Source organism: Aspergillus foveolatus (genome assembly GCF_047715535.1).
Source record: "Aspergillus foveolatus strain CBS 279.81 unplaced genomic scaffold BDW70scaffold_6, whole genome shotgun sequence".
Classification (NCBI taxonomy): Eukaryota; Fungi; Ascomycota; class Eurotiomycetes; order Eurotiales; family Aspergillaceae; genus Aspergillus; species Aspergillus foveolatus.
This window is the reverse complement of record NW_027396070.1, coordinates 628,936-655,657: the sequence shown is the minus strand read 5'-3', so window position 1 is coordinate 655,657 and position 26,722 is coordinate 628,936. Positions and strand designations below refer to the sequence as shown.

Sequence of the window (26,722 nt, the reverse complement as noted above, 5' to 3'; positions counted from 1 at the left end):
ATTTCTGATGGAGTTGGTGTGCGCCACGTTAGTAGCGTCGATTTCAGGCACAGAATCATCTCCGAGTGCCAATTAGAAGCTATCCTTTGTGGAGTAGAAACTTTGGTACCTGGATGTTCCAGCCAATCATAAAACAATTGGCCTCAGCGACTGGATCCACGTTGTTTGAACCTGGAAACCGTTGGCTGACACTTGCTTGAGCTGACGCTAAAAGAAATCTCGCAAAGCCGCGAATCCACCCTCGTCGATGACCGGTCTAGATTGCTAGGCAGCCTGGGCTGAGCAAAAGATGTGTCATTGTTAGGTCCTTGATGCATGCACTGTTGAAAGGGATATCTCGCGACTGCTGTGTTCAAGGTTGGATTATCCCGACAACTGGGAACCGAAGACAAGAGCAAAAAGCCCAGAATAATAAATGTTCAGGCTGCTTGGGCCATGTTGGTAGAGTAATCGAGAGTAAAAGAATGGTACAGTGTCGCAGTGCGCTCGGCAGTTTGCGGTGGATCCAGTAACGGGCGAGGCCGAGTCAGCGTTCGTGGCCACCCTCCCGAAGGACCGGTTCGAACAATCACACCCAGCATGTTCCTGGGGATCCTGACAGCACTCATGCAAAAACCATGGATAATTTTCTTTAGACCGATTGGTCATTGGCACACCAGGATTCCAAGCAAGTTGTAGAAAATTTGTCCGAACAAAATCCGCAGTGGTATATAGCTGCCCTGCCGTGGTTACATCCTTTTTCGACCATGGTGAAGGCGCCGCCACTCTATTTCAAGTAAACAACCCCACGAAAGCCTGGGAAGTTCGGCAGTTGGAAAGGTTCGTCATGCCGTCCAACCTGGGAACAAAATAGGAATTTCCGCGAGATGAGTCGGGTTCACCGTTCGTCGAGCTGCTTAGTAGAGCTCCGCTCTGGACCCTGATGGATGCGATGTGGATAGCTTTCATTCGCAGCCGCCTCGTAAAGCTGGAAAGTTTGCATCATCCTGGACAGTGCTCGGACTTATTCGGTTAAGTAACTCGTACCTGACGTGAGCCAAAGTGCGTTTACAGGTACCTGCAGGAAGCACAACATGACAGAAACTCGGATACGAGGTCAGTATTGGGACTTGGAGGTGTTGTGTTGGTGAGAGAAAACGAAGTCACATGCTGCCGACACGGCGTTGCTTTGCTGGCTTTGATGCCTGATTTCTGAGGCGTCTGCGTAGAACACCAATAAACCGTGAATTCGGATGAATTCGGATAGTCCGGATCAGTCACTACTGGAGGATTTCCAAATTGTTCTCAAAGGTCGGTGATACATAGTCTCACAGATTCGTCGACAGATGTATAGGTCGTGGTTGTTATCCTGCGCTGACGGTCAGGTTGCCCCTCGCTAAAGGCAACTCTTGCACTAGAGTAGATACCATCCACTCTATTATTGGCTTCGAGATGTACTCATTATAGGAAAGCTATAAAACTGGGCACCAATTACTAAAGTCTATCCTCCCTCTGGTATGCAGTCACTACAGCCCGACGAGGGGTAATGGGTAGGCCTTAAGCTCCAGGTACAGAGCACCATGCTGCCCCTCACTCCCGCTCCCGCAGTTAGAGATTTGAAAGTGCGTAGCAGTGTAACCAGCATTATGTGAGTCATAAGCAAGCCCCTCATCCACTTGGCCCCGCATACAGGCATAATTCCTGTTACTACCTAATTGGGGGGAATCGTATGCTGCTCACCGAGCGCTGGATCGAAAGCCGTTTGGAGCATCCATCCATGTGCCCTGGAGGTGTATGGTAGAGTCTGCCAGTGTAAAGTATGTCTGCTCGAACTCATCTACAAGTGATTTGGCCGGCCTCTTTTCATGGCCTTTATAAGCCGCTCTAGCAATTGGCCAGCCAATCCGCTCATAGACACTCAACAGCCGCCGTACTGGTTGTTGAAAAAGCGCTCTCCAAGGCTGCTACCAGCGTGCGGGTGGAACTCCGACGCCTGCCGCACTGAGTATTGACTTTCTTCAACATAGATGTTAGATGGACGACGACTATTTGAGATGTTTACTAGGTAAGAAGTAACCCCCGGCGCGGAGAAGTAACTTGGGCATCTGCTCTGCTGTATTACAGGATACATCGGTAAGCACGACGCAGAGACGTCTCTAATGCGGAGGGTAGAGGATGTAAGAGTGTAAACGCTAAAAAAGAGCGCCAAAATGAGTATGATAGTCTTAATAGCGGACTGCTTGAGTGATTAAGGTGAGCAACTGAGATTCCTATACAACTGTGATCGGTTGATGTGGCACAAAGTCGGCCTGGTGGTGAGGGGCTCCTAACGCCTCCAGATTGGTGCCTGAGAATTAAGAAATAAATGAAGGCATTCAAGCGGCGCAAACAGGTGCAAATATACATGACATGTAAAGCATGCAAAGCGTACAAATCATGCAAACATGAACTGATGCGCGTCCTACGTCACCACCCAGAGCTCCGCGAGGCCCGCGGGCAGCGGCTCAGTCAGGCCATCTGAGAAGTAGCTAAGCCAATAAAAAGAATAGCTCGAGGTCAGCGGAGATCCATTTTGCAGCCAAGGGCAAGCTCTGGACTGGAGTAACCCCCTCACGATGCCTCATCTGGCCAGGCCCGTGCGGGGGCTCGGCTGCCTATTTATTGACATGCATTTCGATTGACAATTCGATTTGATACAACCAGGAGACTCCATGTATCCTGATGTCACTCATCTCCTCCTCTGTCCAATCTAATGACGCTCACAGTGTGGGCTGGTCGTATCTTACCCAGTCCGGGCTGATCTGGATTAAACTTCCACGGGCACTGGAGCGGATGCAACAAGCAGGGAAGCTATTTCCAAGCTGCCGCGGATGCCGTACCTGCTTCCCTTGAATTCTTCACGATGCTCTGCCATGCAAACAGTCCATTCCTCTCCTCTTCTTCGAAATAACCCCCCATTTACCCCTCTCTATCTGGGAAGCTCCATATAATATCTCCCTTATCCTTCGCTGTCTGTAATCAGACCTCTTACCTGCGTCTGTTGCTATACTTTCCTTACCAAACCTCCGTTCGTCTGCCAAAATTATCAACATGAGTCCAGTGGCCTTATCGCCCAAGCGCGTTGACATAGTCGACATCCGCGGGAATGACATGCAGTACTCGCTGGTGAACGAAATCCAGAAAGGCCTTAACCCTCCCAACGGGACCCGGCGTTCATTACCTACCATGCTACTCTACGATTCCGAAGGACTCAAGCTGTTCGAAAAGATCACGTATCTGGACGAGTACTATCTGACAAACGCCGAGATTGAGGTGCTGGAAACACATTCGCGACGTCTGGTCGAAAAGATTCCGAGCAACGCACAGCTTCTGGAGCTCGGTAGTGGGTACGTCTATTGAGATTATTTCCTTTATAATACTTACTTTCTAACCTGCAACAGCAACCTCCGAAAGATAGAGATCCTCCTCCGGGAATTCGAGCGGGCTGCCAAGCCTGTAGACTACTACGCCCTTGATCTGTCTTTATCCGAACTTGAACGCACTTTCTCCAATGTCTCCCTTGAGGAATACAAAAGTGTTGGGTTCCACGGCCTTCACGGGACGTATGACGATGCTCATACTTGGCTGAGTGACCCGAAGAACAGAGAGAGGCCGACGGTTGTTCTGTCCATGGGTTCTTCCTTAGGAAACTTCAGTCCGCCAGACGCAGCGGCTTTCCTTGCTGGATTTGCTACTCTGCTGAAACCGTCAGACATGATGGTTATAGGCCTCGATGCTTGTGAAGATCCGGACAGAGTATACAAGGCCTACAACGATTCAGCTGGGATCACTCGAAAGTTCTACGAGAATGGTCTTGCCAATGCGAACAAAACCTTGGGGCGCGAGGTCTTTCGACCCCATGAATGGGAAGTTGTTACCGAATACGATGCCGTCAATGGTAGACACCAGGCATTCTATGTGCCAACAAAGGACGTGTCCGTCGGTGATGTGCTGCTCAGGCGTGGTGAAAAGATCATCTTTGAGGAGGCTTTCAAGTACGGGTGCCAAGCACGCAAGAAGCTGTGGCACGACGCCGGCCTGATAGAAGCCGCTGAGTTTGGAAGCGGTTCTGAGGACTACCGTACGTACATCTAATCAAGTAACAGAAACATACTAACTCATGGGAACAGATCTACATCTTCTGCAGCCGGCAGCTTTAGACTTACCGCTGCGGCCCTCCCAGTATGCTGCTGGTCCTATTCCCAGTCTGAACGATTTTCAGGCACAGTGGACCGCATGGGATATCGTCACCAAAGCAATGATCCCACAAGAAGAGCTGCTTTCAAAGCCGATCAAACTACGAAACTCTCTAATATTTTACCTAGGACATATTCCCACGTTCGCTGGTGAGTTCTATCACAGACGGATTTCAATTGGGCTATTGCTTACTCAAGCTTCTAGATATTCACTTGACCCGTGCTTTGGGTGGCAAGCCTACAGACCCGAAGTCATATCAACTGATATTTGAGCGCGGCATCGACCCCGACGTTGACGACCCGGAAAAGTGCCATTCTCACAGTGAAATTCCGGACGAGTGGCCATCTCGTTTAGAAATCCTAGATTACCAAGACCGGGTCAGAAACAGGATACGATCCACACTCGAGATATCTGGCCTGTCCAAGGACAGAACGCTGGGTGAAGCCCTTTGGATCGGGTTTGAGCACGAGGCAATGCACTTGGAGACCTTCCTCTACATGCTGATCCAGAGTGAGAGAGTCTTTCCTCCGCCGGTTAATCAGGCGCCGGATTTCAAGAAGATATTCCTTGACGCAAGAGAAAATGCGAAACCGAACGAATGGTTCGCTATACCAGAGCAAACCCTAACTATCGGGCTCGACTGTTCAGAGGACTTAATGCCAACGTCAACATTCGGTTGGGATAACGAAATACCTAAGCGCACTGTGACGGTACATCCATTTGAAGCGCAAGGGAGGCCCATTACCAATGGTGAATATGCCCGGTACCTTCAGAAGAACCATATTCACAGGTGGCCTGCCTCCTGGATTATGACCAACCAAGCAGATGGAGTTGCAAACGGTAGCACCGCAGCTGAGGATTTTCTAACCGACTTCTCTGTTCGCACGGTCTTCGGCCCCGTTCCACTTGAGCTAGCTCAGGACTGGCCAGTCATTGCGTCCTACGACGAGCTTCAACAATACGCTTCATGGATGAATTGCCGCCTGCCGACGTTCGAGGAGGCCAAAAGCATCTATGCACACTCAGCTCGCCTAAAGAATACTGTTACAAACGGCTCCGCGGACGAAGCTAGCAACGGACTCAAAAATGGCTACCACAAACCACATCTCAGAAACGGCACCGTCAAAATCGCCCCTTCCACAGCCCAGCCCGTCCTCCCGCCCGCCGCATCCGCATCCTCCCCACCAGTTTTTATCGATCTCACGACCTGCAATGTCGGTTTCAAGAATTGGCATCCCATGCCCGTGATCCAGAATGGCGATAAACTGGCCGGCCACGCAGAGCTCGGCGGCGTTTGGGAGTGGACTTCGTCACCTTTGGAGCCCCACAATGGGTTCAAAGCCATGGAGATTTACCCAGGCTATACTTGTTAGTCTTCCTTCTAGGCACACTCGTCTGCATCATTCACTGACTTATTCTCTTCCTAGCCGACTTCTTCGACGGAAAGCATAATATAATGCTCGGTGGTTCTTGGGCGACTCATCCGCGGATTGCAGGGAGGACGACGTTGTAAGTTCCATTATTGTATCCGGTTTATGGACAACAGGCTAATATAGACTTAGTGTGAACTGGTATCAACGAAATTATCCTTACCCATGGGCTGGAGCGCGACTTGTACGGGACGTTTGAGACCACATTCTGCGTCCAAACGTAGGGTAGCTTTTTAATTAGAGAAGATAGAAGAACCTTTGGACACGGCTGAACCTGATTACAATTGGGTATTGAACAGAAGTATAATATCTTGGTTCTGCATAGGGTTTTGTGTTCGATTACTTAACCGCGGAGAAGAAGAAATCGAACCCGCCCAATGCTCTATAAAACATGAGAAAAAACGTTAAAACTCATAGAGACGGAACATTGTCCGCGGGTATCTCGAGCTCTCGTTGTTGCGCATCCAAGGGAGGGGTCATCATAGCATTGTTGTTGTCCGGTTTCTCTGGTTGCTCATTCAGTGCGGCAATATGGTTGGCTGGTAAGGTATTTACGAAGTCTGGACCAGGGCTCGGCCATGTATAATCTACCCATGTAGGGGAGAGAATAGACTGGATCTCCTTTGCAAGATATAGGATACGGCTGCGGCGCTCGCGGGACCACACGCGGTCCGTGATGTTACCATCGGAGGGTGTGAGGATAGCTGGTGCGCTGGGTACAGAGGGGACGGTGGACGCATTTGCCACCATTTCAAAGTCCTCAGCGTCGTCGTCTTTGTTCTCGAGGCCGTCGACAATACTATGCCAGACACGAAGAGTCTCGGTTAGTTCCTCAATGTTACTGACGCCCATGACGCTCACGCCTAGCCGTTCGCCCGTGCCCATGTTTGCAGCGGAGAGGAAGCTCGGGTCTGAGTCAGGGCTGCGCGCGAGAGGGGGACCGAGAGCGCCGGCCTTTGCACCGTCGCGCAGCCAAGACTCGAGCGCGAAGCGGATTGCAATAACTTCAATCTTTTCGCCTTGGGTATCTGCCCACTCTGCGGCGTTGCGGATGGCTGTCCGAAGGCCATTTGGTGCAGGGTGGAAATCGCCCATACTGCCAATTGGCACGCCCTTTCTTCGCAGTAGACCCATGCCGAGAGGGGATGCGTTCGGGACAACGTCCACGCCAGCTGCGACAAGACGGGGTAGACCCTGCGTCAGAAGTCGTGTGTTTTGCAGGGTAAAGTTGGCGTAGGACATGACTACATCAAGCGGCTCGCTGGTCTCGCGCAACACCAATTCTGCCAGGTCGCACAGCACATCAACGGGGTACCCGGAAATACCCACATAGCGAATCGTACCCTCTGCATCACGAATCCGGCGCAACTCGCGAACTGCCGCGAGGACCTCTCCAGGAGAGACAAATTCAACATCATGGCAGTATACTACGTCCAGGTACTCGGTGTGAAGACGACGCAGACTCCGGGCAACGCTTTTCCTGACCCATTTCGGAGAATAATCGAACGACGACCCGGCGATCCGTCCGACCTTGGTGAGAAGATGATACGAGCTTCGGGGAAAATTCGAGTGTACAAAGTCTGTGGCCAGGGCGCGGCCGAGGAGGTCTTCTGCGGGGCCGTAGTAGGGAGAAGTATCGAAGGCACGGACGCCACTGGCGAACGCGCGGTGCACCAGCTCCGTCGTCGGAAGCGCGTAGGGGTCTTCGTTGTACTGCGAGTTGAAGGTCGCGGTGCCCATTATCAGCGGCGGGAGGGTCGCCGATAACGGAACGCGGGGGGTGTTGCCGGCCATTGCGGAAGCAGCAAAGAGGTAGAACAGGTATTAGAAAAGGAGTGGCAGCGGCGCTATGCACTCGCTATGATGAGGGATTTCGCAGGATATGCAAGGACAAAAGGAGAGGGCGAGGAATTCACAATTGATAAGGAAGCCGCGGGGCAAAATATTTTGGTCTTTGACTAAAACTCCAGCCGAGAGAAGGGAGGATCCCCACCGGATGGCGCCATGGCTGGACCCGATTAGCATGACGGGAACGCACTGCAAGGACGAATGGCGATGGAAACCAGAGGAGTGTGGGCGGTTGAGTGTCGGGATTGTGGAGGATTGACGGTTACTGTCATGGATAGGTCGAGGTTTGATTGACAGCCCAATGCGGACGGAAGTGGCGATCTTGTGTATTATCACTTTATCAGATGAACCTTACATGCAGGACTCAACCCCGCAGTCGACGATACAGACAACACCCATCAATGATGCGAGCAGAAAATGAAAAATTGCTTTGCCTTCTTTTCCATACATGTACACTACCTATCTATCCTGAGCGGCAAACTAATCTCCAGGCTTCTCAACAGCTTAAGCGCAATCTTAGAGTCCAATATCACGTACCTACCAATAATGGCCACCACTAATGTGACAGAGACCAGTTGGGTCTAGAGGCGCAGAATTACTAATCATTCAAAGACTGAAGAAGTCCTCCATCAAGAGGGATACTGCCTAGCATACTCCGTTGCAATGCAAGCTCAAGACGCCATCCAGGGCGCGAATTCCCCAGCCATCTGCACTCAGGGTTCGTCGCTTGGATGCGCTGCATGCCTCCCCGCACGACGTAGTTATTCGACCTATTCCAGAAGGGACTATTTCCTAGTCTCCTCTTTACATTCCACAGCCGGGGCAAAATCGCTGTCTCCCTCGGGCGGCCAGCGCCGGAGAAATCCTTTTAAAATCTGCGATATCGGGTAACGGAGGATCTTCCTTGCCATATGAAGATATCTCAGTCCTAGTTTCGACCCCGCCAGGAGAGTAAACACTCAGATTGCCAGCATCGCGCTGCGAGCACCCTCGAACGGGCGGTCTTGTCGGAGATAGTTTCCTTATCGCCGATCGATAGTGAATCGGATTCCAGTATGGATCGGATCACGTTTCCTTCCTGATCTAACCTCGATTTTGCCGAACAGGCACGTGCTAGACTTAGATCATCTGTAGTAATTGCCGATCGGGTTCTTGAGGCAGGGAAAGCATCCCACAGTTACAGCTTCTACATCGTTGGGCAACCGAATCAACCGAGTGCGATCTCAGATTCTCCGTCAGGGGGACCCTTGACCACTCCCCAGATCAATTCGGACAGTTCGGAATGCACATTCTTACAACGCGTATGATGGGTGAATTGTACACATTGAGAGTATAGCCCACTGGATCGCGATGCAATCGCTTACCGCCACTTAAGAATGGGTACTGATTTTATGGCTTATAAAATACATGCTGACGTGGTTGGGTTCCGGAGGGGTTCTACCCTCCACCCAGACAGCTAGCCCACAGGCACACCTGGCAGGCTACAGCACTGAAATGCAAAAGCTCTTCCATCAAGCATGAGAGGAACTTCCACTGTCAAACCATCATGTCCGCTTTTGGGATACGGCGATTGAATGCTATATCGAGGCGACAAATCTACCTGATGGCCCGGCGGCTGTCCCGTCGCCAGTTGCTTGGCCATTTGCTTCGGGTCATCGTTTCTCTCCTCTTCCTACTACCGAATAACCTGATCCTTTCTGTGGCATTGAGTGTTAGGTGTCTTTCCTTGTTCTTTCCACGCTCAGCACTGCGCCGAAGACAGGGTATACTGCAAGACGTGCGATTCCGCCCAAAGACCATCCTCGTCACTGGGTTGGATACCCCCCATGGCCTGCATATCGCACGGTGCTGGTATATTGAAGGCCACCGGGTAGTGGGAGCAGATATCGCGGAGGCAAGATTCGCGTCGGGGGGGAACTTATCCAGGGCGCTGGTGGCCCATTACCGCCTTTCCAAGTCGCAGTATGTCTCTAGGTTGCTAGACATTGTGCTGAGAGAAAAAGTGGATATATGGATCCCATGCGCGCAAGATGCCTCTGCCGTTGATGACGGCATGGCGAAGCAAGCAATTGAGAGCAGAACGAGCTGCAGATGCGTAACTCTCGATCCCAAGTTGGCGTCTCAATGGAGTCGTTCCGAGTCGTTCGTCCAGTACCTCATCGATCATGGCCACCCAGTGGTCGAGAATCATGAGGTCCATTCCCGGGACTCTATACACAAGATCCTGCATCGGTCGCCTACCAAAGTGTATTATCTACGCAAAACAACGCTTGCGGCCGACACGGAAGAAATTATTGTCCTACCGAAAAACACCCTGAGCTCGACTTATTCGGAAGTCAGCAGAATTCAAGTCACTAAGGACAGTCCCTGGATAATGCAACAGCATGTGCGGCTAGGAGAGTTTATTGCAGACGTGTTGATAATACGCGGCCATGTCGCTGTTCTCGTGCTCCGCCCAGCCACCGCCAGTCGAGGTTCGGAATGGGGTAGTTCACGCCTGGATGAAGGGATTGCGGCGGCAGCGCATCAGGTTGTGGACAATTTCGCATCTGAAGGTGGTTCTCGAGTGACTGGACATTTCCATATGCGGTTGGTAGTAGATGAACAGTTGCATCTTAACTCAGTCCGCTACGAAGTGTACATTGCAGGCTGTACGCAAGGCGCAGCCACTATCGCAGATCTTCTGCAAGATACGCCAGCACACACCTTGGTCGCTCGATACTTGGCAATATTCGAAGATGCCTTAAAGACTTCAGGAAATGGCTTCACCCGCCCTGAAGTCGGTATAAACATGCTGTCGCCACCGTCGAGTGTATATCAGGCAATTACAAACCATGACGCTCTCAAGGCACTTACCGCATTATACGCAATTGCTAAACAAATCGATTGGGCTCTGGATAGAGCAGGAAAGTTCATGCTGTTCTGGGCGAACTGGCGATTCTCGATCATTGATCCTCTGCCTTGGTGGTGGTATATCCATGTTTACTGGCCATTGACGGAGCTCGAGTTGATGTTAGGGTTTTCCATACGAGCTTAGGAGTCGCAAATCTGAAGATTCGAGAACGACATATTCTGAATTATTGTGCTGCTAGGTAGCAACTTTATTGTAGAAAACTTGTGGGGGGAAAGGCGCTGCGAGCTGAATTGCGGATCAGGCAGTTTTCCTTAAATAGAAGCACTCAATCCTGTGCGCTTAGTCGTTTCAGCAAGGCAGCAACAGCTTTACATGGTTTTTATTGCTAGCGTCGCGAAGGACAAAGGATGAAAGGGGAAATCTTGCAAGATTAGTATACAGGAGGACCGAAGAGCAGCAAAAGACAATATCCCAAAGATGAGCATAAAGTGGTGATGACGTAAGGCAGATATTTTTTGGATTGTACATGGTAGATTCCAGCATTGTAAGTTATGCAACAATGCTCGAATGCACAGCCTCCAACCTAATATCACTTAAAAGTAAACTTTATCACCTTCCTTCTTTTCATCACCTCAATCATCCTTGCGACTGAGCCGGCCGATCCGATTGAAATTTCTTTTCGCGTGTTTTGTCTGACGAGCGCCAACGGTTACTCAGTAGTGTCCGCGCGTTGCCCCGTTCCACCAGCTGTCAGCGACGCCGTAAACACCAGCGGGACCAGATCTCACGGCCTCGCCCAACTTCAGTATTCTCACAACTCACGCCCAATCTTGCCGAGCTCTTATCCGGATTCAATCTGCTTTTTTGCTGCACATCGCTTCGTTTTCTGCCTCTTTTTTTTTTTTTGAAAACGTTAACACAGGTCTACAAATTTACCCTCCACGATGAGGCGGCCGTCATTTAATCCCGGTCGGACGAAGAATCTCATCCATGGCCTCCAAGGCTTCCTGATCTTCCTGGGATGGGCTCTCACTATTGCTGTATTCACAAAAGGAGGTGGCATCGATGGGCGAACAGCCTATTATTTTGCTTTGGTGAGCTGTCTCTCGGATTGTCTGATCGTCTGAACATCAGTCTAATAATTTCGGTTTATCAGTGTTGGTTTAGCATCCCAGGTCTTATTTATCTAGTCGCTGTGCCCATGTGGCCTCGCGCCCGACGGTTTGGAAACGTCTACGCCTTTGCGACCGTCGACTGTCTCTACGTCCTCCTGTGGTTTATCGCCTGGGTCTGCATTGCCAGCTATGTGGCACAGGGCAAGAGCGAGGGCAAGGACGACAACAGCTCGGATAAGGATGACAACTCGGATGACAAGAAAAGTGGTTGTGATAACTGGAAATACGGCAGCGCCAGTAAATGCCATGTTAGCACCGCCACGTGCATCATGGGAGTGGCTATCTTGTTTGTTCACCGCCCTTCTACTGCTGGAGTACCTGCTGACGCTGTTGATCTATAGCATCCTCTTTCTCATAACGGCATGGATGTCTTTCCGCAACGTCATGCACTTCCGCCGAACTGGCACTCTACCCGACGCTGTCTCCGATCCCACCTTTGCAGCGCAGAGCAAGGCTGCGTTTTCTTCGAACCCCGCCCAAGACTTCGACGAAGAGGACGACTTCCGCTCGCGTGCCGGAATGGGCTCCTCGGTCCGAGATCGCGATGAAGACTATGCGCTGCTTCACCAAAGCGAGGTTGACGATCTTGGAAACCCCGGCGGCCGCGGCGCCTACGACCCAACCACGTCCAGCGGAACAGTCCTGCATGATTACAACGCCAGTGAGTACAGCACTAGCTACGGCGGTGCACACGGTCAGCACTACGGCGCGCCTTCAGAGTACGGCTCTACTGTGAGCGGGTACGGCCACCGCTAATCTACTCCAAAACCACTCCTCCGATTACTTCCTTCCTCGAAATCCCCCGATATGACCATGGAGCGGAGTTGGGCGCCTTTGAATCAGCTTAGTCCTGTACTGCATTACGTGTTTTGGGCGACTTTTGCTGAGCTTGTACTGTTTGCGATTTCCGGCGATGTGATGATTTTGCGGCGGTTGATTCGTCTCTCAAAATGCAAAGTGTTGTTGTTGACGATTGGATGACTCTCAGACTGGATGCTTGTGTGGTTTGACTTGAATGTATAACTAAATCTGAATATTTAGCCTGGTAGAAAATATAGCGTCTGACACACACTTCAACTCTTCAGGTACAAGTTACTGGCAGTATCCCACCGCCTTGATTGTGAACCATCTATTGTTTAGGCCACCGCCCGGTCTGGACAGCTTGCGGATATCAAGACTTCAAAAAGTTATTTAGACAATCCCCCAAATCACTCAACTCACAAACTACATATCTGCTTTTTCGAGGTTCGGTTTTTGTACCCAAGGGTTTATATATAACGTGCTCTAGAATATTGCTCTCTAACCGGTACGTCCTATCCAATCGTGTGCTTCCGCATGCTAATGCCACCCAGACCATATACCTACACAATAATCAACGACAACACCAGAAATCAACAAAAATGGCCCAATCAATCGACCTCTTCAATCAATATCCTCTAACAATCGACCCCTCATCTAAAGCTATCTCCCTCTCCCCGAACGCTGCCTCAACATACACGCCTTCCCAAACAGCTGCCCTGAACGCCGAACTCTCCGCCCTCAACACCCTCCACCGCACCCTCCTAAGTCTGGACACCCCATCCATTCCGCCGCCCCCATTACCCCTCAACCCCAAACGCTCCGCGCAAATCAACAAACTCCGTGACAGCGCTAACATGGCCTACCGCAAGAACAACTACGCCGAGGCCGTGCGTCTGTACACATTCGCGCTCGAGATGGCGCTCGCCCGGCCCGGCTGGGAGCCCGTTGCCGTGGCGAGGGAGGAACTCGCTGCGCTGTATGGGAATCGCGCGCAGGCGTACATGTCGCAGCAGATGTGGGTTGAGGGGCTTGTCGATGCCAGGGCTAGTGTCGAGGGACGGCCCGTGAATAATGTTAAGGCTTGGTGGCGCGGGGGAAAGTGCTTGGTTGAGATGGGGAGGTGGGAGGAGGCAAAAAACTTTGTATCGAGGGGGTTGGAGCTTGAGGGCAAGAACAGTGAGGGTGCGAAAGAATTAAGTCAATTGTTGACGGAGGTGGAGGAGGGGTTGAATAGGGAGAAGGGGAGCCAATAGGTCATGTCATCCATTCATGTGCATGCGGCGATCCGAGGATGTGGATATGCTGGCTTGCTAGATGAAGTTGTGCTTTGTTCAAATTCCCAGAATGCGTTTGTTCTTCTAGGCTGTTCTGTTTCCTTAGAATATGTGGCGTTAGGGCTGGGCTTGCGCTTGTCAATACTGAATCCCGTTTCAATTATGTCGTCGCTTTCCTTCTTATCAATAAGCGGCCTGATTAGCCGTTCTTCATAGGTGATCTCAAACAAGCTCTTGATCACGAAGTCTAGATTCCAGTCCCAATCAGGGATGGCCATTTGGTGAAGAGAGACAAACACCCCTGCATCCTTGCAGTTCTGGGCAATGTCTGGCATAAAGACCGTATGATTCCTGCTGACTCTTCAAATTTTCCTTTACCTCGATCAGCCAGAAGTAAAGGTGCAAAATGATCGAGTTTCTAACACTGATCTCCCTGATTTCCCGAGCCAACGCGCTCGTGAGGCCTGACGGAGTGGTATATTCTTGTCTTTCCTTCCTCTCTCACCCTTCTCACCCTGATTACGCTGCAGTTCAAGCTTCCTTAACTGACGCGACTTCACTTGACTATATAGGGCCGCCTCCCAGCTCTAGGCTGGAGCTCTTGGAACGCGTACGAGTGTGACATCAACGCAACTGTAATTCTGACTGCCGCAGCCCAAGTCGTGAAGTTAGGACTCAAGGATTTGGGCTATGAATATATCAACAGTAAATCTTCCTACGCAGTCAATAATCCCTTGGTCACGCCTTCCGAGAGAATAACACTACTAACAGCTGCCCAGTCGACGACTGCTGGTCCATAAAAACCCACCGCGACCCCAACACAAACCGCATGATCCCCGACGCAGACCGATTTCCTGACGGAATTGCCAGCGTAGCATCGCAAATCCACGAGCTAGGCCTGAGAGTTGGAATATACAGCAGCGCGGGTGAAACAACGTGCGCCGGGTACCCAGCTAGTCTGGGGTATGAGGATATCGATGCAGAGACGTTTGCTGAGTGGGAGATTGACTGTGCGAGAATCCATCCCATTCTCACACTTGCTGCTTTCTAGTCAACTGACAAGTTTGTAGACCTGAAATACGACGACTGCGGGGTCCCAGATAACTGGAAAGACCCATACACTTTCTGCGTCCCCGACACAGCCAACAACGCCGGGCCCTTTCCGAATGGCACCTGTCCTGGCCTACCCAATCCCGCACCGGCGAACTACGACTGGAGCACATCCCCCAGCGCCAAACGCTTTCGCCGCATGATTGATGCCCTCAATAGCCAGGACCGAACAATTCTTTACTCCCTCTGCAACTGGGGCAACGCAGCAGTGAACACCTGGGGCGCAGAGACCGGGAACTCCTGGCGCATGAGCGGAGATATCTCTCCTGGGCGCGGGGAAGTAGGGCCTGACAGAACCCGAATTGCGGTCTGGGAGAGAATTGCGGAGATTGCGAATGAGATGAGTTTTCTTGTTAGAGAGTATGCGGGGTTTTGGGGATGGCCTGATGCAGATATGCTTGAGGTGGGGAACGGCGAAGGGGGGATGACGGTGGCCGAGAACAGAGCGCATTTTGCGCTTTGGGCGGCGATGAGGAGCCCGCTTCTGATTGGGACGAAGGTGAGTCTATATATTTCTTACTATTCTTACTTTTCTGTTCAGGCTTGGCTTTGTTTGGCTTGTTATGACCGTCTTGCGTTGGCTTGCCCTAATTTCGTCATGTCTGGACGTCCCAGTTCAATGCACCGAATAATTGAATAAGCGCTAGGAGATGCTAATCGCATATAGCTCGACACAATCAGACAAGAGCACCTGGAAATTCTTAAGAACCCTACTCTCTTAACATTCCATCAAGACCCCGTCAGCAACCGCCCCGCTTACCCCTACAAATGGGGTTACAATGCAGACTACACTTTCGACGCCGCCCATCCAGCAGAATACTGGTCTGGACCGTCGCCTGCGCTAGAAGGCACATTGGTTGTCATGCTCAACTCCGAGAATGTCACGAGCACGCGCATGGCTGTTTGGAGCGAGGTCCCGGAGTTACGGAACCAAGACCAAGGAGATGCGTTCGAGGTCATGGATGGGTGGACAGGCGAGGATCTTGGTTGCATTAAAGAGAAGTATGAGGTCGAGCTTGAGGCGCACGATACGGCGGTCTTGGTTGTTGGGAATGCTTGCTGATATCCATGTCTCCTTGCGGTCTGAACGCTGCGAGATAGGATGAATGGGATAATGGGTAATTTCGGGGTTAGAGTAGAATGAAATACCTAGCTAGCGGCTCTAATGGTCCCATTCACCTGAAACATTAAGCAAATACATGCTTCTTTCTGCCTATTACAGTAAATCTATGCAGGTCTGCCTAAGATTTAACGATAACACTTGGGTTCAACGCAGTTACTGTACCTATAAAAAGTATGGAATTTACCCACATGGATCGAGCAGCCAAGAAGAGCAGGTTCCAGACACACACAGCCCTATTCTCGTAAGAGAATTATACTCATCTCAGTTCTCGCAATGGCTTTACTTACCAGCCGATCCATCCAGCCCGCGCAACGGTCTTTACTCTGACTGCGCTAGCCCTAACTCCACTGTCACCCTTTAGCTTTCTCAACCAAATATGTGTTCTTATCTAGAGCTCACCGCGCCAGCCGCTTTGTATTTTGGGTCAAAAACGAAAGCAAATATCGCTCTCCGTTCGGTCTTTCACCCGCACCTAGATGCCCTACCTTCCGCCGATTCGGCCTACCGATAAGGAAACTGGGAAGAGGATTTCTTTACAACAGTATGCAAGAGCCTCCAGAGAGTAAAGAACGTCGAACAAATAAAGGAATTTGAAATAACGCAAGGTATTACCAGATGCTGGAACAATAGAATATGTTGGGGCTGAATAGGTATTAGTGCTAACCCTACGTCAATTTGTGTGTATATATTAGCCGTAGACTGGAAACCCGATAGGTGGTTTATGCATGTATAGTAGCGTATACATGCTCAGTATATGAGACCTGATATTATAGGCTAGATTACGTGCTTGATCCCTTCCTAGATTGATGAACGGTCTCTCTTGTATGTACCTGACGTATGTATGTATTTCTGTATGTGTCCTATTGTATCCCATATTGACCGCATGATTAACCAGAGACATACGACAGAACTAGACATCAGACACTAAAAAAGGGCCAGCAACTCACCATACTGAAGGTGGCGTAGGTGAAACTATGTCTTTGGCATCCTAAACTTGCACTTCAGTCGTCAGCCCTTACCCCATCAGACTCCGCTGTCCGTCCAGCAGTGCCAGCAATATCTTCATGATCAGCGCTATAATCACCGTCAGCGTTTCCGCACCTGCAATATGTTATCTACACCGTGCATCTGACTACCTTTGGAATGAAGTGTATTTAATACAGCCTTTGATGGAGTGGGCATCGCGTTTCCTTGCAGCATGGTAGCGATCAATGGTAGTGAGGTCACCGTTCCCGGGAAGGCATATGTTGAACTGACGAAGGTTTGAGCAGAGGCTTGGTGGAATCGTTACCTCAAGCTCATCGACGATAGGCCCATAAGGCGTAAATTTCTGAATGTTGCTGGTATTATCCTCTTGGGCGGTGTTCATCCTCAGCGAGTCTGCCCATTTGATAGGATAGTTGGTAGATTCTCTCCGTTCTGGGAGACGGCAGAATAGCCAGTTTCGTTTACTGCTAACGCATGGGTTCTTCGTTCGAAGTCTTTGTGTCATCCCAGATTTGGACTAACTTGGGCAAGTCAATAAGCCCGTTTAGTGCCTACATAAGGCGTTGACTGATGTCCAAGAGCATTGGGTCCCTTCCATCTGCGTATCCAGAGTTATGACCAAACCAGGAATCGCATGCCAGTCATCAATTTTCATACTCTCAAGATCCGCGTAGAAGACCATGAGCAATGCGACCAAAGGACAATGATTACCATCCTTTAGGATGCAGTTACCGAGTACTTTTCTCGCCCGATCTTCGAGAGATTCGCCGGCTCTTTAATCAAAGCCAAACAAAGTTGATTGCATCGTCGACAAGGGCAGGTCTTCGCGAAACAGGGTATATGGTAAATCCATCTGACATCGAGCTTTCCCAGCTTTATCCTGCCGCTGCTAAGGAGATATTCTGATACAGACTTTGCAGAATCTGTAGTCTTTAGCCACTTTCTGGGGAGGCCACCCAACTGGGTCTGAGCAAAGTCCCTTGTCTCCAAGAATTATAAGAATATAGTCAAATATCCTTTATAACTTTGGCTCGGAGTCCTAGCTTGTATAGTGTTAGTGGTCGTGAACGTTAAATGCTTACCAGGCCAGCCAGACTGAATATTTACAGCTGAGCGCAAGAGTCCTCGGAGGATTTTGCTCGTTGGAGCTGCCAGAGATATATATTCGCTGAGTACGAAGTGTATGTCATTCTGATACCTTGACCAGTAAAGAGGACGGCATCTTGCAGATAAGGGCCGCCTAAACTCACTTTTCGACTCTGTGCTTCCTGCCACATACTCCAGGTAGTCTTGATTATATCTGCCGCGGGGGGGGGGGGGGGGGGGAGTGTTCAAGCGTGTATAGCAAGATCGACCGGTTCATGTTTGAGTATAGTGACTGAGCCGTATAGTGCCACTGAGGTCTGGTGAGGTTAAAGATGTGGATATGCCATGGTTATCTGCTCGTTGAGCTCGAGCTCATAATAGATTAGGCCCGTCGGATTGCGATATATCTGAGACCTCATTGTGCGTCAGTCTCTTCACGTCGGCTGGGCCCGAAAGCTGTATCTGCGAGTCTAATCATCATATATTCAGAATGTGTCTGGAAAATAGCTAAATCTGTCATAGCATTTCTAGGAGGTTTTACCTGAGGAGGAAAAAGCCGGCCTGAAAATAATGTAAAAAAGGAAGTGTGAAACCGCTCAATCAACATCCGACGCAGGGCAAATGAACGGCACACAACGACTCCGGACCGGTGCAAGAACAAAGCCAGGCCACGAGATGCAGCCTGTTAAAGTGAGCAGGGATAAGAGCTGAAGCTTGTACAGAGATATCACGAATTGGACACTCGATTACGCCAATTGGGCCGCGCCATGAACCGTACTCGATGATGCTCGCCTGATTGGCTTTGGACAACCCAGGCCAGTCAAAACTATACTGGCGACGAGATCAACCGCGAGGTGTTACGATAAAGTGTATGTTTAGGTACGGTCATGGTTACGAGAATTTATCTGAAAGATTGTGCAAACAGGGCAATATGTTGTATCCATTTAAAGAGTGGCTATAGTTGGCTGATCACTTGTGTGGGTTTATTCCTCGGAGAACGGAGAATAATTAGAACAGCTTGTGCTCAAGAGTCATGTCAGACTCGGGCTGCAATCCAACGCAGGCGCGGAAGATGTTGGTCAAAGCGCTGCGCTGCTTTGCCAAGGAGTTGACAACCGGAGTACCAGGAGGAGTCAAAGGAGCCTTGAGCATGTAGCTGAGAACGCTGAGAACACTGTGGAATCCCTTGTACTCAGCAGCATCGTCAGCCTTCCAGGTGATGCGGGTCATCATCTCGGCAAGCACAACCAAGTCGATGATCAGAGGAGAGGCGAGAAGCGAATCCTCGCAGATGTTGAACAAGCTGATGGTCTGGTGGCCGCCCATGAAGATCTCAGCGTAGTACTCGTCCAAAGCACGCTTGTTGTCACCAACTCCAGGCATGTACTTGATCACAACGCAGTGGTCAGGGTGCTCATCCTTCTCGTACAGAATATGGTTGGCAGCAACCATGTCATCGACCACGTTGGACTTGGAAATCTCCTTGGAGCGGAACTGCTTCTGGGAGCTCAAGTTCTTGCCGTCATTGTTACCAAGGTGGTTGTAACTGGCGATCGAGGTAAGTTTGATACCAGCGTTGATCAAGAAGTCAACCAGGGCAGACTTCATTTTGGTCTGGCCAGATTTGAAGTCATCGCCACCGATGAAGGCGTTGTGCTTCTCGGCAAGCTCGATCGCACCAGGAACAAAAGTATTCTGGGGAGACCCGTTGATGAAAGGAGTGTTGTCAAGGATACAAGCAACAGCGAAGACGGTAGAGGGAGAAACCTCGGTGTGACCGGACTTGATGGAGTTGACAAGGTTCTCAGCAGTGTCGTTGACGCCAGGCAGAACGTCGGCGTAGCGTTCAGTGTTGGCCGTCCACATGACAATCACCTTGTCAAGACCATTCTCGGCCTTGAAATTGCTGCTACAGTTAGTGAGGTTTTTCAAACTGCAGCGGAAGGAACTTACCGGATATCCGCCTGAATCTTCTCAACATGAGCCCACGAGGCCTTGCTACCCTCGAGGACGTTGTCGGCACGATCCTCCTGGTTGGCAGCGATGAAGTCAGGGTAGTAGATGCTGGGCAGAGGCTTCATCTCAGCCATTTCCTTACGGACAAGCTGCTTCAGGGTGGGCTCAAGGACCTGGGCACGGTCCATAGAGTCAGCAAGGTTCATGCCGCTAATATCCCAGCCACCAATGACGAGGTCATTGGGGTGGACCATGGGCAACATGTCACTGAAGGGGATGTTGATCTCCTCGCCAGTCTTGGAGTCGGTTCCAAGCTTAATGGTCGAGCTCATGACAAGGGAACCGTAGTAGTTGGCAGCACGGGGGCCTTCCTTGGTCTCCCAGGAAAGCTTCCGGCGATTGGCGATGATACCGGCAGTCACAGTGGAACCGTTGTTTCCACCCCAACCGACCAACATCAGACCAACCTTGCCAACCTTACGGTCAACCTTGAAGTGATAGGTGGCCGCCTTAGGGGTAGCGATAAGCTTGCCGTCGGCAGAGCGAGTGACATCGGTGGTATGGTAAGCATAGGTACTCTTGATTTCCGTCTCGGTATACTCGACGTTGGGCGAGTTGACGGTAAACAGAGGGGCGCGAGCAGTTTGGGCAGACCCGTTCACGGCGCCATTGGCAGCAACATCCAAGTTTGCGTGGGGAGCCATTGTGTCAGAATCTCAGGGAGAATTCAGAAAAATGTGTTTACAAGGCTGTGGAGGATGTTCGATTGACACAGTGATTATTTAGTGGGTGTACACTATATTGGCTGGTGCTCCGCCACGGGTGGATGAGCGCCGGCCGTTGAACGGGTGGTGCCGCCTAGAGAACGAAAGGGTCAGCAGGCAATCTACTTGGACAGTACAAGGTGCAATAGGGTCAAGAGAGCACAGGCTTCCGCCCAATGGCTCTATTCTGGGGAACACGGGGAATGTGGAACTCACGAGTTAAGAAGTGTGGAGAAAATTTTGACGGTGTTTGGCGATCACGCCTCGGAAGAGAGTGTGATCAGAAGACCTTAGAGAAAAGCAACGGAACGAGCTTGAAACCGAGGTCAATGGAGTGTTTGGGGGGTGGAAAAGAAGGGAAGAGGGACGGACAGGAGGGACAATTTATAGCGGGACACTCGACTCCAGGTCACGTTTATCTTATCCGCCCACAGTCACGCCCGCATCGCCGAACCGGCCAGCACAGGCCAGCGTTCCTTCCCGCTCCGATTCAAGGCACCATACACAGCCAATCACCGGGGGATCTCAAGCCATTGAGTCTCGGCTCTTTAGGGCGGGGCATAGCAAACGAGGAAGGATTGAGACTTGCGGTGAGGACCGAGGGGTAAATAGCACTCTCTCGAATCTTGACGCCTTGCTATCGCTCCACTTCACTGCACGTACCATGAGTATCGAACGATAAATGACCTCTAGGCTCGCCTGGAAACGGATATGAACTCTGTCAGCTTTACCATCACAGACGTCCTCGGAGGCCTCCGCCTAACGTGTTTAGCACACCTGAACGAGACCCTCATGCGCGTCCGGCTGTCCTCGAATATCTCTGGTCCAGCGGGCCATTCATGATCTAACTACTCTCTCAACGCGTTTACGTGACTACGAAGCGGCATCACCCTTTTAACCGACTAAAGAGAGGGATCTCGCAAGACGTGGGTTGTGCTGCACAGGGAAGCGAGCGTTGTGTTGGCTGCCTGCAGGGACAGATAGACTGGAGAATCGCTAGCATATCGTGGATTGCTCCAATCATGAGCTTCGTCTACCACTCCACAATCTGTGAGGAGACCCGCATTCCAACGCTGACAGCAATCCGTCCGCTCACCTCATTGAGGGGCCTGAACCGGGAACCACCATTTGCAAGATTGTGTTATGAGAAACTCGGTATCGACTGGCCGAGCTTCATCAAAGTGTGCCCAATATAGTCTATAGAAGATGAAACTATCCACATCTGTCTCTCGAGTGCTGCTTGCTGGGATAGAGTCGAAAGTTCGGGGTACTTGGTTTGTGCACCTGGTTTGTGCGCGGCCGCCGGCGGAAAGCTCGGATGGGGTTACATGGTTCAATCTTCTCGCCAGCTGACTTAAGCCCCTGAATGCTGCCAGCCTGCGGGCGGATCTTTTGCGGTCGTACCCAACGTGCGTGCTGTTACCCTTTGACTCGCAGACGCTGCTTTCATCTAATCCGTAGGAGATCGAGCCGTTTTCGCTAGAGCCAGGGTATTTGGAGGAAAGTGGAGATGGGCCAACAATTAATCCGTTTCCTGGTAGCTGCTAACAAGCCAACAGAGCAACAAAGTTTTAGGCGTCCTCACTCAGACTCAGCCTGTGCATGAAGATATTCGGACAACAATAAGAACTGCTGCTGGCCTCCAAACTCAGGGCTCAGAGGACAAGTGTCGCAAACCGGGCGTGTCCTCCAAATTTAGTGACTATTCGCTGATCACTTGGGTTTGCTGCGGATCGATCGAAAGCTGTGGACTGATCGACCAAGCTCGACACTCTCGCCATCAGCACCATTGTTACAGCATCCACCACCTCACGTACCTCAAGACCCTCTACAGTAGACGCAAAGTAGAGGCCGGCAAGTCAATTCATCTATAACTCAGTTGTTTGGGCAATTTGCGGGATAGGAGTCGCAGTCGAGCCTTCGTGCTGGTTCTCGATCTTCTGCTTTCACGTATAGATGCGGCATTTCCCCAGGAAGGTTCAATATTTCGGGGTTCTGCGTTCCATGGAAGCGAATTACTGGAGGGAATGACATCGGACATGCGACTGAGGTGTCGACAGCCACGACGCCGAGTTCATGGTTGATGGGAAACGTCGAGACCAGAGCATCAACGTGACCTTCTTGAACCTGGAACTGCGTGTGAGTAATTCGGTTTCTCCGATCATAACCTGTCGTAGCAAGTCAAGTACGAAATACGGAGTAACTCGGCGAACTCTAGACCAGCGGTAGGTGAAACTTAGTCAAGTCCGTCTTACAAAAATCAAAAACCTATAGCCACGATGCCCCGAATGTTATCTTCTGAGTAAGATTCTTGGATTGCAAAGGAAGTGATGCGTGAGACTCCATATATACTCAGAGTACTCCGACAGAGATGGACCTCCAATCGGAGTAATCTTTTGAGACTTGAAACTTCGACAGAAAGAGCAGCGCAAGAGGCTCGTGCAGCATCTCATGTCTGGTCTGGGAAAAGATATGCGTTAATGTGAAGCGATGATCAAGGTGAAGATGCGGAAGATGTTGATCAGATGGAGTGACGGAGGAGTCGGGGCGACCAGAGCGCGAATGGAAGCGTGAGCGACCGGCCCCCTGAGCGATCTGCGGAAGGATACACGGCTCACTGAATCGCAACTCAGGGGCTAGTGGCTCGACTAGCCAGTCTAGCCCGTTCAGGAGGATCACAACCTGACTCCATTCGGATATCTGCACATAAACGGTTCACTAGTGGGGAGGACATGGGGGTGGAACGGGAAAAGGGGTAAGTTGTAACGAGGGCGATAAGAGCGCGGCGGCGGTCAACACTGGGATTTTCCTTAAGAATATTAAAGAGCTAGTTGAATAGATAGGCGGTATATATTTGAAGACACGGCATGGTGCCTAGATTTGCTAGATTAAATGTACCTGGAGAGACTGTTGGCACAATGAAGCGGCTGGATGGAAAGGCTGACGTTAAGAACGCGTGTTGCTCGGATGGTTCATCTCTTGAAGCTCGCCCGCACGAGGCCTGGCGTCGGTCAGGCCCACTGGCGCTATAATGCTGTGATATTATCGATTTCTTGTTATAATTATCGCTGTTTGCCATTGGTCACGGTTCCAGAACATTAATTAATATTGACCTGTTTGCGCTCTAATTGCTTCCCCATCGCCTTCAACATCAACAACCGCCATCCACTTCCCATCATCCCTCAACCACCCCGTATCGACCGAGCGCTGGCCATTACATCTACTTGGAGGATAAAGGATTACGCAACCGGGCGAGTTATCGTGTCGACGAATGCACGACCGATGGTTGAGTTGCCAAGTCGGATGATTTCCTAACAACGGGGGAGTTGGCAATCGAGACCGCGTATTCGTCAAGATGGCATCAGACATGGGCGACTTGCCCATGATCAAATGCTCTGACTGTGGGGTCAACGTTGATATCCTTGCGATGGGGGATCATGTCTGCGCCAAACCTGCAAACGGTAACCGCTTGATCAATGCTCTAGGTGCTGTGTTGTTGCTAACCCCGGCGCAGTTATACCGCGAACGCCGTCCCCTCCCCCACCTCCTCCCAAGTCGATGCGGAGGCCGACATTAGGGGCGCAAGATGCATGGTCGTTGAAACCTGGGCGAGCAGAGCCGCCGTCAAGTATCGACCCTTTGAGAGCTAGTATGTCCTTCTCGCCGGACACCGCTGGATCATGTATTAACGACCGATCTTCATAGACCACTCGTTCCTAAACCCAAGTACTGGACAAGACGACAGTCTTTATCCCTCTCCCCTTTCATCAGCTTCAGGATCGCGCTCTCCACTCCGGACAGCCCCAGTGTCCCATGACTCTAGTGCGGACGATAGCGGCGAGGGCATTCCGAGCTTCCCTCTGCCTCGGTCAATGTCGGGAAGACGGGTGAACGGCATGGCCGTGAAAGAGGAACCTGGGTATACGGACGCGATGAACAGGAGTCTTGACCATCCACCGCATAGCGCGCATTTACCACTCAACAGAGATGGGGAACAGCCACCACCGCCGTTACCGAAGGACGATGTCTCGTTCGCGCATAAACACACCGTTTCCGTAGACAGCAGAAGCAGCTATAGAACGTCCCTTGCGAGCACCCGGTACGGCGATCGCAGCTCGAAGAGATCAACCGCAATCTCCAGCCGGCGACCATCGTTTGGAAGTGTGGCTTTAGCTGGGTATAGATATGAGGAAGATATACCCCCAATTCCGCAATCTCCACCCCGTCCGTTTTATCATTCAGTTTTTTCAGATTCCTCAATGTCAGATATCTCGGCAAAGAGGGATGGAAAAAACGAAGTCCACAGCGGGTTTGATTTCGGTGGTGCGCTCGATAAACCTGCAGCCAGCCCTTTGCGAGTATCTTCGGCTGCAAACTCGGAACGCCTCAGCAGTTCGCGCGGGTCTGCCGAGTTATTCTTTAGCAGTCCGGCGCAGAGCACATACGGCCCACCCCTCGATCTTCCCGAGTCTGAATTTCGGTCGGAGACGCCGGCTGAATCTGCGAAGATCGAATATAAAGCCTTCAAACCTTCAGCTTCCGACTATCTACAGCCAAACCCTTCGGACCAGAATGGGCAAGGGGATACACGCAGGAAGAATTCGGACGCTACGGATGACAGCGCTATATCAGTTTCTAACTTCGCCCGCGCTCTTGGTTTGGACATTAACGATGAGGGTGTGGAAGATTCAACAACTTCTTCTGATTCGTCACCCTCAGAAACTAGAAGTGGCACTTCCCTATCAAGCATTCAATCCGACGTCAGCTCGTCCAGGCGGAAACCATCCGATCTAAGTCGTCTAGGTCCTGTCGTTGAAGACCCTCGGAATGAAACTGGGGCAAAAGCAGAGCACCTCGATAAAAGCCAGTCAGAAAGTCATACGGCTCTTGAACCGCCTCGCATCCCCGAGAACATCTTCAGCCCTGACTCCCCGACAGACCCGGCCCTGTCGAAAGGTGGCGATCTATCTCTAGTTTCTGAAATCTCTCAGAACACCAAGATATCGCAAGGGCCCCAAAGCCCCCAAAGCCCCTTGAGTCCTCAAAGCGCCCAGAACTTAGGAGAGGTGGAAGAGCAAAAACCCTTAGCGCGAGCTGCTACAGAACCCACACCCCGCCCACAACAACCCAAGCCACGTGGGCCATGCCGCGGCTGCGGCGAGATGATCATTGGCAAGTCCATCTCCTCCGCCGACGGCCGCCTGACAGGCCGCTATCACCGCGCCTGCTTCGTCTGCTTCCAATGCCGCCTACCCTTCGAAACAAACGACTTTTACGTGCTCAAGGACCGCCCCTACTGCGCCCAACACTACCACGAACGCAACGGCTCTATTTGCGCTGGATGTCACGAAGGTATCGAAGGCGAATACCTTGAGACAAACGAGCGCACTGGTCCTGGGCCCGGCGATACCCAGAAATTCCACCTCGACTGCCTTCGTTGTCGTACCTGCAACATCGACCTCCAAGGCGAGTACTACGAATGGAACGGCTATGTTTACTGCGAGCGAGATGCCAGGCGCGCCGCTGCTTCTGTCTCTCCCCATGGCTTCCGCCGCCCAACTATGCCTTCATCCCCTCTTGGCCCTCCTGGGCCCGGCATGCCTATGCCCCCTCCATCTCGCGGCCGACCACCCCCGCCAGGATATCCCGGTCCAGGCCGAGGCCGAGGTCGTGGGCCCCGTCCTCCAGGCCCGGCAGGCCCATACGGCCCTGGACCTGGCCGTAGCGGCAGACCAGGTCCTGGTCCAGCTCCATATGGACGTCCCCCGCCCTCTCCGAACAACCTCGGACTACCAGGGCAAGCTCCTGGTGGCGCCCGACGTTTCCCAGAACGACGGACCACAAGACTTATGAATATGATTTGAACGTCCTGCCCTTTGCTTTATCATCGTTTATGCGAGTTTTGAAGTTCATATTTTCATCATACCCACCATATACAGGCGCTGGATTGGAGGCTTTTTGTTTTTTGTATTATTATTCCGTATTGGATTCTTTTCTGCTTGCAGATGTACCATCACGCCTTTCCTTTGCCCTATGTCTATGAGTTATGTTAAGTTTACCTTCTCTGTCTCGTTTATACTTTCGTCCCCCGTCAGCCAG

At 51.2% G+C, this 26,722-nt stretch overlaps 7 protein-coding genes across 7 annotated transcripts; 5 read left to right on the top strand and 2 right to left on the bottom strand.

Annotated features, from left to right (window-relative positions):
* The first annotated feature begins 2,970 nt into the window (after positions 1-2,970).
* BDW70DRAFT_103607 (DUF323 domain protein) lies at positions 2,971-5,950 on the top strand. The gene is made up of 6 exons (XM_073734348.1): positions 2,971-3,365; positions 3,420-4,099; positions 4,149-4,364; positions 4,420-5,583; positions 5,643-5,724; positions 5,778-5,950. Exons 1-6 carry the CDS (start codon positions 3,070-3,072, stop codon positions 5,842-5,844), a joined length of 2,505 nt encoding a protein of 834 aa, XP_073599537.1. The 5' UTR covers positions 2,971-3,069; the 3' UTR covers positions 5,845-5,950.
* Positions 5,951-7,855, bottom strand: BDW70DRAFT_103608 (D-arabinose 1-dehydrogenase (NAD(P)(+)) ARA2). Its single transcript, XM_073734349.1, has one exon. The coding sequence runs from the start codon at positions 7,437-7,439 to the stop codon at positions 6,057-6,059; it is 1,383 nt and encodes a 460-aa protein (XP_073599536.1). The 5' UTR covers positions 7,440-7,855; the 3' UTR covers positions 5,951-6,056.
* Positions 7,856-8,710: 855 nt separating this feature from the next.
* On the top strand, positions 8,711-10,593 carry BDW70DRAFT_129646 (uncharacterized protein). The gene has a single exon (XM_073735648.1). It carries the CDS (start codon positions 9,040-9,042, stop codon positions 10,528-10,530), a length of 1,491 nt encoding a protein of 496 aa, XP_073599535.1. The 5' UTR covers positions 8,711-9,039; the 3' UTR covers positions 10,531-10,593.
* Positions 10,594-10,972: 379 nt separating this feature from the next.
* BDW70DRAFT_129645 (uncharacterized protein) lies at positions 10,973-12,599 on the top strand. Its single transcript, XM_073735647.1, has 3 exons — positions 10,973-11,441; positions 11,504-11,808; positions 11,864-12,599. Exons 1-3 carry the CDS (start codon positions 11,292-11,294, stop codon positions 12,276-12,278), a joined length of 870 nt encoding a protein of 289 aa, XP_073599534.1. The 5' UTR covers positions 10,973-11,291; the 3' UTR covers positions 12,279-12,599.
* A 1,390-nt stretch (positions 12,600-13,989) lies between these two features.
* Positions 13,990-15,913, top strand: BDW70DRAFT_103588 (glycoside hydrolase family 27 protein). Its single transcript, XM_073734347.1, has 5 exons — positions 13,990-14,072; positions 14,170-14,302; positions 14,377-14,607; positions 14,668-15,206; positions 15,375-15,913. The coding sequence occupies exons 1-5, from the start codon at positions 14,004-14,006 to the stop codon at positions 15,768-15,770; spliced, it is 1,368 nt and encodes a 455-aa protein (XP_073599533.1). The 5' UTR covers positions 13,990-14,003; the 3' UTR covers positions 15,771-15,913.
* Positions 15,914-18,804: 2,891 nt separating this feature from the next.
* On the bottom strand, positions 18,805-20,696 carry BDW70DRAFT_103508 (inositol-3-phosphate synthase INO1). The gene is made up of 2 exons (XM_073734346.1): positions 19,857-20,696; positions 18,805-19,809 (listed from the first exon to the last, which is right to left on the bottom strand). Exons 1-2 carry the CDS (start codon positions 20,561-20,563, stop codon positions 18,912-18,914), a joined length of 1,605 nt encoding a protein of 534 aa, XP_073599532.1. The 5' UTR covers positions 20,564-20,696; the 3' UTR covers positions 18,805-18,911.
* Positions 20,697-23,781: 3,085 nt separating this feature from the next.
* BDW70DRAFT_170827 (uncharacterized protein) lies at positions 23,782-26,476 on the top strand (the record flags this gene model as incomplete). The annotated part of the gene is made up of 4 exons (XM_073743031.1): positions 23,782-24,084; positions 24,138-24,272; positions 24,329-26,293; positions 26,349-26,476. The coding sequence occupies exons 1-4, from the start codon at positions 23,979-23,981 to the stop codon at positions 26,474-26,476; spliced, it is 2,334 nt and encodes a 777-aa protein (XP_073599531.1). The 5' UTR covers positions 23,782-23,978.
* Between the last annotated feature and the right edge of the window lie 246 nt (positions 26,477-26,722).